Raw genomic sequence first — 12,696 nt, 5'->3', positions numbered from 1 at the left:
CGGAGTGGAGGGGCAGGAGTTTGATTTTGTTTCTGTCGCCCAAGCAGTGCTAAGGCAAAAGCAGGAGGGAGAAGATAACCTTTTTCTCAACCATCGCGTCACACCAGCTACTTATGGAGTTGCCAGCATATGGCAGCATGGTGTTTTTAAGAAAAAAATAGAACTCGAATTTCTTAGTTCTCTTGGAACAAGTCTAATAAATATTAATATAGGGGCATTATAATATGGAAAATAATTCTAGTGGAGAGTTGGCAGACACATCTGTGGAGATTAACTGGGCAAGAAAAACCACCAAAGACAAAAAACTGACATGGGCAAAGAAATTGTCCTGGCAGAGCCTGACAGCATAGGGCATTAACATCTCAATAGTCCCAGCGGATGGCACATCCTCCTGGTAACCAACCATGTGATAAATTGGACCAGTGACAGACCAAATGGGTAATTTCCGTGGTTTTGCTGTCAATCATATCTGCCTGACTGGAATGACCATAACCTGTACTTTCAAACCGCACAGTGGTTTGGAGATTATAGAGATTGTGGGGAGAAATGCATAGACGGGGCAGCTAAGAGTCCCTGAGTGAGAGTGAAGGGAAAGTGAGGGTGAAAGGGGTGCTGTGTTCTAACACTGGGCCTCCAGAAGAATGGAAGAATTGGTTAAAGCAGTTCTTAAATTTCAACCAAAATTCTGATTTGCTTTGGAGATCCTAAAGTACTTGTACTGAAGTCCCAATTTAAATAAATTGGTTGTTTAAAATTTTCTGTTTAAGGCTTTGTTAAACTAAAAGGTAAATTCAGTATCCTGTTCATTCCTAAGATGACGCACAGGAGTTATAGTAGAATTTATATAATCCTAGAAACCGAAATGTAATGCAGACTTACTTATTCTCCCCAAAATGCTTTACTTGGAACATAGGCAAATCACTACGTATCTATTTCTTTTTCTAATAAAAGCTATTCTAAACAATGTCACAAATTAAACAAAATGGGTTATTATGGGCTATGGGAGGGTTGGGCAACACTTTGCCACTTTCAGGGAGAGGTGGCTTAATGGCTCATTAAAATCTCTATTTTCTCAAAAGGTGAGGAGGCTTACCCAGACTTAACTTTAGCATGAGGTCTCAATAGAGATGGAACTTTAGATGTTTGTATCAGGGTCAAGCAGGGTCTCCGCTGATTAGATCTGTACATTTTAATTTACTACGTCAAGAGTCCTCACGAGAGTGGGGAACCAAGTTCAGTAAAATAGATTCCATTTGAAATGTTAGTGGTCATTAAATTTTATCACCCTATTTTACCTGAAATTTGCAACTTAATTTTAATTCCAAATTTATGACAGAATTAAAGTGGAAAGTAGAAAGCCCTGGGAGGGAAGAACTATTCTGTCTGAATGTACTGAAATTGATTGACTAGATAATTTTCTTTCCAGGATAAAAAATATAAAAACGTGGCTGGTTCTGTTTACTCAGAGGGATGGAAAACATAAGTCTTCAGGATTCAGCAGTCTCCTTGAGTCAAGGTTATTAAAAAGCCTCTAAAAAAAATGCCATTTGGAAACATTTAAAAATACAAAGTGTATTTTGAACACAAAAGCCCAAATTTTACTCAATGACAGAAAGTTTAAAAAACTTGGTAGTTAAAAATGAATCAAATTTGTGTTACAGATTTTGTAAATTGTTCCCATAAAGTGGGAAATTATTTTATCTGTCTCCATACACATCCCCTTTGCAGTTGGCTCCATGAAAAGCAACATTTCCATAAAGGATCTCTCGGTGCCTTTGTGGAGTCTGAGTTCTGGGCACCCTGGGCTCTGGGGCTGATAGAAAGAACAGCTTGCACGTTCTTGTGACAAATGACAATACTCTAAGCTCATTATGATGTTTTGTAGTGTTGAGCTTCTCTGAGAGTTGGGCCATGTCTCCAGAGTTCACTGTGGGCAATTTCAGTTGGGTTGCAGATTAACTGATTACTTCTAGACTGTTCATAATATGTTTCTTCTTGTTGTTCTCATGTCACCTTCCCAGACTGGCCTTAAACTTTGTACAGATAACTGTGAGTCTGAAATCCTTCAGGCCATTATAACAAAAAATACGTTAGACTGGTAGCTTAAACTAGAAACAGTTATTTATCACAGTTCCAGAGGTTGAGAAGTCCCAGGTCAAGGCAGATGCATTGTCTGTATTCATAGTGTTCACAGAGGTAGATTTAGTAGGTGGTGAGGGCCACTCTCCTCATTCATAGATAGCCATCACCTTGCCCTGTCCTCACCTGGCAGAGAGCAGAGAAGACTCTGAGTCTCTTTATGAGGGGTCCATCCTCATGACCTAATCACCTCAAGTTCCTACCTCCTGATATCATCACATTAGGATTTCAACCTATGAATTTTGGGGGTATACAAACATTTGACCATAACACCATGTTCTCCCTTTCCTCTTCCATCTCCTGATAACATTGGCAGTTGTGAAAAGCAATTTTTGAAGTGATGAAACAGTAGTGTTCAACATATTTGGAAACAAATGCTCATCAACAATATACTTCTGGTTGAAACATTTTCCATAGACTCCTAAGACAAATCTTGACATTTGAAGCATTAATAGGACATCGTTGAAAGAAAGTATAGTTCTCATTCCAGGGCTATCACCCAGCCCCATCTGTGGCTGATTTTCCAGCACATAAAGAAATGCTCAGAGGATTTCCCCAAGATGAAGTCCTCAAAACTCACTAAGATTATGTTTCACTCTATTAACAAATATTACTTAGCACTCCTTAATTCCTTTCAAGGTTACGCTAAATCCACCTCAAAGGGTGATGTCTGTGCATCATAGCAGAAGAAAATAAACACCCTTTGACTTGTTAATGCATAATATTAGTAGCTAATGAGAAATTCTTTTGTGTCTTGCACTGTGCTCAAAGTTCTAAATATAGGTCATGTATTCCTTATGACAATTCTATCAGGTAGATACTGTTATTCTCATTGTGCAGATGGAGAAGCTACTGAGCCTCATAGCTTGCACAGCCAGTAAGTGGCTCTGGCTAGGATTTGTATTTGAATCTGCCTGGCTTCCACACCACTGTGCTTAATGCCTCACGAGCTTATGGAGAACTGAATTTCTGCCCTTATTTGTTTAGGTTCCTGGCCTTTCTTTTAATTTCTTTCTCTCCCCCCTCCGACCCCCCCCCCCAGGAATAATTTGTTAGCAAACATATTATGCATTTAGTGTGGCAAAATACTAACTGACCCCCTACCTTTTCAAAAAAGATATATAAGAAACTAAATAATTTTAAGAAAGTGCCTTACATAAGGCAATATGGGGGACTTAAAATTAGTGAAACTTCTCACTGCCTTTCTGAAACTCTAAAACTACTTATAATCCCTTCAGCTCCAAGCTTACATACACATGGCAACTGGAACAGTGTCATATAAATACATATTTTTGGCCCTTGGCATGTGAGGAAGATTTTAATTCCTGGTGTAAGATTAGGAACCATCCAGTAATCTCAGGCACTTCTAGGAAGGAGAAGGGATCAGTTTTCTTTTTCCATTCTGCACCTTTTCTTTTTGCTTATTCATCATGTTTTAAATAAACAGTCTGAAGAAAGTTGTTATTAAAGCCCTCCTCGGGCTTCTTCAATTTCAGTTTCAAACCAGGTTCAAAATATGCTGGCAAAAATTAAAGGCAAGACTGAAAATGTTTGCATAAATTTTAAATTGTGCAAAAAGTGATAAAACTAAAATGAACGGAAAGAATGACTAATAAGCATCTCCTGTTGTGTCTTTGTCTTTATCAGTGATTATTTTGGTTTTGAAAAATTGATTCTGAAGTGCATTCCTTTCCCTGAGCATCTGTGTTCCGCTCACTACTTGAAATTTAATTTGTTCAAATTTTAATGTTTGCTGATGGAAGTGCGAAGGCTTATTAGCACACTAATAAATAACATTTTATGTCTGCTAACAATATTTCTGGATTTGCTCATGAAATAGAAAAATATTACCTACAAGAGACTCTGTGTCTTTCCCACGTTCTGGTTGTAATTGAAATCCCAAGTTCTCATTTCGCTGTTCAAAAAGAACTAACACATTTGTCACGAATGCAACAGGTGTGGGGGGAGAGGCCCTTTCTGAGCCCAGCGATGAATTTAAGTTCCTGTAGCCCAGACCTGAAAGAGCTGGGAGAGCAGAACAATAGGGCTGCCATCCACCTGTACAACAGCACAGCTAATTAGGGGGAGGCCTTTGCTGCCTTTGTTGTTCTGATAGCTCCCCAGCAGTGTTGGCCGTGTGCCTCAGCTGGCCCACCAGCAGACCCAGCGGCAGAAGGGGTTGCAGCCCCCTTAAGGAAGGCATATGGCAAACATATAATCCCTTTTACGGTATAGTAAATGAATATAAAAATGTGCACCAATAATGGTTTTCATTTGAACATTAAATTTTATGGTGTGTTGTTACACTGACCCCCGACATCTGTTTAGAGTAAGGTTCTGGAATGCTGTGCTGGCATGTGTGATTTTGAGAAGGAGGCTCCAGAACAGTTTCCCAAGGTTTCCGCTAACCTCCTCCACACACACACCATAGTCCCAATGGTCATAAAAATGCATTTATTGTCTGTTTGTTCATAAAACTGCACTGTTAGTATATGGTATTTCCATTAGCTTCATTTCGTAGAGCTTTTCAATATATATATTTAAATGTGACCTTTCATTTGTTTTTGAGAGTTAGTATAGACTCCTTTGAGTCAGGTGGACCTGGATTATGGTCTCAGCTCCAACCTTAAATCACAGTGTGGAATGTGATACATTTAATATCTTTGAGTCTGTTTCTTTGACTTTAAATGAATAAAATTTAATAATGTTACCTACTGAAAGTTTTTGTGAGGACTAAATGAGAACATATGCGAAAGCACCCGATACAAATTTGGCAAATAATAAGCTTTTAATAAATAATGTTGCTTTTTATGATGCTGGTAATTTACAGCCACGATACACATGCCAGTGTCCCTTTTGTTCCTGAAATTAAACAGTCCCTTTTGTGTCCCAGAAACTTTGCATGTGCCACTCCCTCTCTCTCTCATCCTCTTCCCTTAAGTCTTTCAAATAATGCTCATCCTTTGTTTCAGCTCAAATGTCATCTTTCTGTGGGAGCCTAACCTGTCTAAGGTGAACTTCTGCCCCCACTCCCATCACAGTTGCTGAGTATCTTCTTTATTTATGTCTTCATCTTCTCTTTTGCAGTGTAAGCTCTGTGATGGCAGAGACCATATCTTCCTTGTCCCTTGTTGATAACTATGTACCCAATCTCCAGAGTAGTGTGTGCATGGATGAATGGATGGATTATTTAAATGAATGAGTAGAAGAGAGGGAGGGAGAAAGGGAGCAAGAAAGGAAGGGAGGAAAGACATTGGAATGAAAGAAAAAATGATGGAGAAAAGGAAGAAACTTATGTGGCCCGAGGAATGGTTTATATTCTGGGGATATGTTTCTTCCTTTCTCTTTTCTTACCCCTGATCAGTGTGTTTCGCCTTATCCTCTCCTTTCCGAGTTGTATAGGATTGCCACAGGTGAGACAGGTCGTATTTCCTAGGGGATACCAACACCTTAGAACAGAGGGTCATCGTACTTCCTGTAAAGGACAAAATATTTTCCATTTTACAGGTTATGTGCCATCTCACAGCCACTCAACTCTGCCATTATAGAGTGAAAGCAACCATAGACCATTTAGAGGGAGATGAATAAGGCTACGTTCCAATAAACTTTATTTATGGAAAATGAAATTTGAATTATATGTAATTTTCACATGTCATGAAATAGCATTCTTTGATGTTTTTTTTAGCCAAATAAAAATGTAAAAATACTTCTTCTCTTCTGGACCTATGAAAACAGTCAGTTGGCTAGATTTGACTCACTGTGACCCTGCCTTTGAATGAGCTAGTTTAATGGTTATCTGTCTCAAGGATGTTTGCTTTTTAAAAGGTTAATGGGAATGGGGAGCAAAGAATAAATTTTTGAGTTCTTCAAAGAATAAATTTCCAGCCTGGCCAGTGTTGCTCAGTGGTAGAGTGTCAGCCTTCGAACCGAAGAGTCTTAAGACTTCATTTCTGGTCAAGGGCAGGTACCTAGGTTGCAGGTTCACTTCCCGCCCCAGTTCGGGGTGCATGCAGGAGGCAACCAATTGATGTATCTCTCTCACGTTGGTTTAAAATTGATATTTCTCTCTCTCTCTTTCTCTCTCTCTCCCTCCTTCCCTTCCACTCTTTCTCAATGGAAAAAATATCCTCCAGTGAGGATTAAAAACAAACAAACAGAAAACAAAAAAACAAAAAAGAAGGAATAAAGTTCCATTGGCAGAATTTTAAATAATTTTGCAAATGGAAAGAAAGGATAATTTTGAGTAATTTAGAACTCCTAAAATCCCAGGCATCAGTGCTTCCTTATCCACAGGTAAAGTTGTAAGTGTTGAAAGTGGTTCTCATTACCCACTAAAACTGCCTGGGTGTGTCTAACAAGCTCTCATCTCATTTACTCTTTCATGATATATAGACTTTGGAATTAAGGATCAATTCCTTCAAGAAATGATTTTGAAAGCAAAACAATTGAACTCAGACACTACTCTTTATTTATAATCCTAAGGAGTAAAATGTTTTAAATTTCAACTAATGATTTCCTAAAATGTGTGACTTTCAGGTGGGTAAGGAATTATTTTGGGGAACATTTGAAAAGTACAACATGATATTTTATCCAAATGCAGATACTAAAAACTTATTTGAAATTATTATGGTCCTATTAGCATTATTTTTATAGCTGTTACTATGTATAGTACTTTCAATGATTTTAAGACCGTAGAGCTTTCCAACTCTTTTTCTTTGCTCACGTCTCTCTCAAACAGCCAAAGCTACAGTTTAAAATTCCACCTTGGGAAGATGCTAGTCAGACTGCAATGAGAAATCACAAGGAAGCTCAATTGGAAGAAAAAGCAGTTAAGTATTTCATAGGTAGAAATATTTAGGATATTTAAAACTAAATAGTCCAAATAAATTTACTGTATTTTAGGATATACAGGATAAGTCTGCCTTCGGGAATGCTTTCCGGAAGTGCCACTAAAAACTAAGTTTGTTGTTATTTTTCCTAATTTTCTTAGATACTAAGAATAATGCACTGTTGATTTTTGGAGTATAGATAATTTAAGGTTAGTTTTAAATCCCTTAACCACCTTTCCTTCCTACCTGGGCTTGTATATTAGGAAATGGAAATTGATAATAGGTTTTAATCATGGTCAAACTGAATTAGGAAGCAAGAAAAACCTAACTCATGTCAGCCAAATATATTATTTAAAACTATTTGCTTGTGTTGTGATTATACTTATCAATAGCCTCTCTGGAATAGAACGGTGAGAGGGACCTGTACACAGCATCCCACAGAAGGAATATGGGAATGGGAGTGAGAGAGAGTCTCTAATATAATCTTCCTTGTGCTTTAATTCCTGAAAAGAATTGAGTAAATGACTCTGCATGTAAATTAAGATGTGAATTATTGGAATTGCTCAAAGGTAAGCCATTTAATTCTCCAGGTGGACTGACTGCCTACACCATTTAATGACTCAGCTGTGTGACATGCATGATAGTCAACCATCAGGTGCTATGATCCAAATATTCAGGAGGAAGGAGCTTGGGACAAAGGGTTCTATGGTTATGTGGGTTTCCTTGTGAACATTCTTCACTTAGAACCCCAGGAGGCATTTGCCCTTGAGGGAAACAAAGGAGATGTCAGCCTCAGGGAGTCTCATTAGGCGAGCTATATTTGGTGGCAGTCAAATACACACCCTGAAAAAATGGCACACCCTATTGTTTCCCCAAGTTGTGCCTGACACAAAGCTACTCATAAATTATGCCATAATCACTGCTGCACTGTGATTTGCATAAGAGTTCAGAGCATGTTCAGCTAATATATGACTCACCTCACAACTGGAGACATGCACTTTATTTCTTAAAATGTAAAGCCTTGAAAAAATAATATGATGTGTTGGCTTCTGGGCTATTGGCATTCTCCCCCTACTACTCTACTCCGGTCCCTACATCTCTCCTGGGGGACAGTTAATCTTTGAAATTACGTTGGTTGTCATTTGCATTGCCCCTAACCACCATCATAGCCTTTATATTACCTGCAAATAATGTTTAGTTGTTCCCCAGTCCAAATGTCGCTCACTGAACTCCTGTTACCTGGTACCTGCAGTTTCATTGTGGAATTGAGCAGTTTCAAGAGTAAGGTAATCCTGTCTTTTGCCCTTCATTTGGTTTGTAGTCTTATCCCATAGATCCACGCCTATGCATCACCTTACACTTGTGCTTTAAAAAAGAATCTTAAAGGATTCTTCATTTTCCAGGGAAAAAACAAATCTCATTGCATTGCTTTGTGGTCTGAAATACAAAGGGTAAATCTGAGATTTTTATTAGTTTCATACAGTTGACTGGAAGTGTTTACAGGGACTTTAAGCAAAACCCATACCTAACTTCTGGTTGCATTTCCCAGCAGGAAATCTGTTGAAACAAACCCACAGAGCCACATTTGCTTGTCTTTCTTTTCATCTTTCTCCTCCAACCAGGAAACCATACACACATCCCTCTTCAGTGTAAGTGCAAACTCAGCCTTTCTCGAATGGTGTCAAACTGAGGTAAAATGGTCAGTAATGGCCTCATAGCAAACAAGTGGACCTGGAAATAGGGCAGAAGGAAGCTAGCCAATAGCTGGGTGCCTCTGGTCTCTGTTATGGCAATAGCAGTGGATGAGAGAACAGATCAGAGACGTGGAACACACACTTTGACTCTGTTCTTAAATCTGGTGATAGTTTCTGCTTCTGATTTTCTACTTCCTGGGTGAAAAGTAGATAATAAAAACATTACTGGGTACTCCTTCCATGCAAGGAAATGATGCATCTTTTTAAACTGGCTTTTTTTGATAAATCAAAATGTTGAAGGGTTCATATTGACAATTATTTCGACAAAATCTTGATGCCTTACTGTGGATTTCTTTTCATATTTGTTTTGTCATTTTGGACCTTGGAGTAGTTTATTTAAAGGCCCCATAAGCAACTAGTTAAATGAGTTTATAAGAATTGACCACAATTATTTAATGACTAGAGGCCCACTGCATGAAATTCATGTACGGGTGGGGTCCCTAGGCCTGGCCTGCAATCAGGGCTGATCAGGGCCAGGTCAATCAGGACCAGGACAGAGAGGAGGTGATGGTCGTCGGGCCGGGTGCAGAAGGAACGGATGTCGGATGCTGACGCTGTCATCGTCAGTGCTCTGCGAGGTTCCCTGCCTCCCCCCTCCTTCTTCTCTCTCGGCAGCACTGCCCCTGGGTAGGCAGGTGGCAGACCAGTAAGGGCCTGCCAGCTAGGAGGAGGGAAGGGGCACAGGAGGTTGGCCGCCGGCCCCAAGGAGGGAGCCGGCCCTCGAACCCCCTGGGAATGGAGCCGCATCCGCCGCCACCCTCTCTGGTTCCCATCCCAGCCCAGGGCCCAGCCCTGATTGGGCGATCAGGGCCTGCTGGCCAGGTGGAGGGACTGCGGGAGGTTTGCCAGCAGCGGGAGGTTGGCCGTGGGAGCATACTGACCACCAGGGAACAACTCCTGTTTTGAGTGTCTGCCCCCTGGTGTTCAGTGCACATCATAGCAACCAGTCCTTCTGGTCATTCCGGTCACTTAGACTTTTATATATATAGATGGCTAAATCAAACCCTGGGTGAGGGGGAAACCACTGCGAGCTGTTTAATGCCACCCATCCTAAAGCTTTTCACAAGTCTAGAGTAACTTAGACTTTTACCAGATAAAATAAAATTTTATGTGTAGAGTGCCGATTCATTTGGTATATTCAAAGCCAACTTGTGCTATATTCTATAGCTCTTTTGGTTTGCAGTCTTGAGGTAATTTGTGATCTTTATCTCTTTATTTGGTTTTCATTTATTTTAAATCACCAAACACTGATCCTTTTTTTTTTTTTTTTTGTGGTGGTGGTTAATAAAAACCTTTGCTTTCATTTAATATCATGAAGCTTGGAAAGGAATACATTTGAAATGATTGCCAGTTTGTCAAATGTAATGGATTGCCATGTGGAAATGCATGGAGGAGAAAGGGACATATTTGCATTTCATTTTATAGCAGACATGGAGGAAGTAGCGGTGAAGTGTGAGTGTGGATGAGACAGTTAGCATTGACAGGAAGAATGCCGAGCAGTGATTGCTCTGGGTGAAGCCAGGTGGGTTTTTCTTCCAGAAGAGAGGCTTTGTGCTTTTACAGCAGTGATGGCAGGGAGTCCCCTTTGTGGGTTTTTCTTTTTTTTAAATTATGTGTCTGTCATCGACCTGCAGTCCCAGAGAAGTTTACACAATTATTCTATACTCATAAAGTTTCTTAGACTTGGAAGGGATAGAAACTCTTGTTATATTTTTATGCCAGTATTGTGCTTTTTAAATATGCTAATGGATATATGTAAAGCATTCTTGTAAATGCTGCATTATTGTGATAAAATGAAGTCACTAGACCTGTTCAACTCTACTTACCAAAGGCAGAAGAGCTCTGATTATTTAGGCCTATGAGGCCTCTAGTTCATTGATTAAATGGAATTTATAAATCAATGTGTCTAATTGATTGGCTCAGCGGAATCAAATAAACTATTTAGTGCTTATTTCCTAACTTAGCCTCCAAATTTTTGCCCATCTCCAATGATGCTAATGAATTTGTCTTGGTTCATTAATAAAGTAGCAAAGGAATATATACAGCTCAAGGCAAGTTACTAACTTTATCATGAAAAGTTAGAATACATATTTATTAAAACTTAAAAAAACTCTGTTGCAATTTATATACAATATTATATTAAGTGTACAGCATAGTGTTTAGACATTTATATACCTTACAAGGTGAACTGCCATAAATCTAGTCCCCATCTGATACCATGTATACATATTACAATGTAATTGACTATATTCCCTGTGCTTTCCTTTATATTCCTATTTTTTAATAAAATACATATTTTATAGTACATATGCTATATACCTCTCCCAGAATAGAACTGTCTACTTGATCTGTCAACTAGACATAAAATGTTATGTCTAGCAGTATTATTTTTCCTTAAAAATTCGAGTATATGTAATATGATGAGAATAGCTAGCATTGTCCATTGTAACTCAAAAACTGTGCAGTGACTACATGTATAATCTTTAAAAGTACACATTAAAATAATGGTTGCCACTTTAGGTGTCTCTTAGACTTTCCCTCCTTAGAACTAAAGAACAGTGGAAAATAAACTATCCATAAACACACAAAAAAGAAACAACAGCAACAAACAGTTTATTTTCCCTAAGAACTCCTTTTTCCCCCCAAAGTATTTGAAGAACATTTTTTCTTTGATTGTTGTTTGACCTTTCACTCCCAATTGCCACCCCCCGCCCTTGTTTTTGGTGTTACTTACCTAAAAATATTTTATACAGGAGAAATAAATAGATTTGGCTTAATAAGATAATTTATTTACATGTTTTTATTTAAAGTAAAAGGACTTGAGGACCATGGCTTGGCTTCAGAGGGTCTGCAAGTCTCCTAAACGTATATGTAGAATTATGTGTGTGTTGTGGGTAACACAGTCCGGGGGAGGAGATCAACTTTCATCAGATTCTCACTCAAAGTCCATAGCTTCAAAAGTAAGAACCATTGACTTATTGAAACCACCTGAAATGGCATGATTATAGTGAGAGTGTTTCATTACTTTCAGAGTCTGTCTACTCCTCCCACCTCCTAACCCCCTTTCAATGCCCTGACAGTACTTTTTTGGATCCAAGTGTGGGCTGGCGGGTGTTTGTTGTCAGGTTGTTGGGAGAGTGTTGAACCTGAAGGTTGAATTGAGCTTGAAGGTAAAATCTATTGAAATGGAGATTTAAACTACAATCTAGTAGTTTAAGTAGAGTGGTTATAGTAAGAGTAGGAGAGGTTAAGAAGAATATAATTTATTTTGGTATAATTACATGTTCATTCTAGGACATATATTAGAATTTTTGTATAGATTGTATTAATGCCACAATATTGGCTTAAGTTATCGCTATTTTAATAAGAAGAACATGAGAGGAAGGATGCAGGTATTTTTGTTTGAGAATAAGAATGTGCAATAGCCTAATTCTTTTACATATCTATAGTAATCTTATCTGCCAAAAAAGAAGTCAACCACAGCTACTTAAAATTTCAAAAAACATTTCTTAAAATTTAAAAGCAAGTTAATACGTTTATAAAGACTAAGAGTGGTTTCTTTTTACTTATAGTCTTAAAAACATTAAGACCAAAAAAACTAGAATTTAGATAAAGCTCACTAATTGGCTGTAATGGCTGTTATCCTATTAGTTGTCATTGATTGGCAAATTGAATTATTTAAACTTACGTTCATAAACTGAATTTTTCTATTTCTTGAATTTTCTTTTTCTGAACATGTACATTTTTTCATGGAAAGCTGTCTTAGTACCATGTTGGGATGAAGTATGTTATAGACATAAGTAAATTGCATCAAAATAATTATTTATTGATTTAGAATTAAGTTGATTATAGTAGACAAATGGACATAAGTAAATTGCATCAAAATAGATCATTTATTGATCCTTATACTTTAACAAAATGGAGTTTTCTTGACCATTTGTGATTACAGTCTTATAGACTAGATCAGTGGTTGG

General features: G+C 38.2%; 1 protein-coding gene across 7 annotated transcripts in view; it reads left to right on the top strand.

Annotated features, from left to right (window-relative positions):
* The window catches only part of CEP128 (centrosomal protein 128), a 354,698-nt gene that overhangs the window by 291,648 nt on the left and 50,354 nt on the right, over window positions 1–12,696 (top strand). For 5 of the 7 annotated variants that reach the window (XM_079768173.1, XM_079768176.1, XM_079768170.1 and 2 more), the window contains one exon: window positions 6,878–6,967. The exons of the other annotated variants lie outside the window; for them this stretch is intronic. In XM_079768173.1, coding sequence (XP_079624299.1) covers window positions 6,878–6,967 — 90 coding nt within the window. The remainder of the gene's footprint in view (window positions 1–6,877; window positions 6,968–12,696) is intronic. 7 annotated transcript variants of the gene reach the window in all.

Source organism: Cnephaeus nilssonii, assembly GCF_951640355.1.
Source record: "Cnephaeus nilssonii genome assembly, chromosome: 4".
Taxonomy (NCBI): domain Eukaryota; kingdom Metazoa; phylum Chordata; class Mammalia; order Chiroptera; family Vespertilionidae; genus Cnephaeus; species Cnephaeus nilssonii.
Note: the sequence above shows the minus strand (reverse complement) of the source record. Positions and strands in the feature narration are given on the sequence as shown.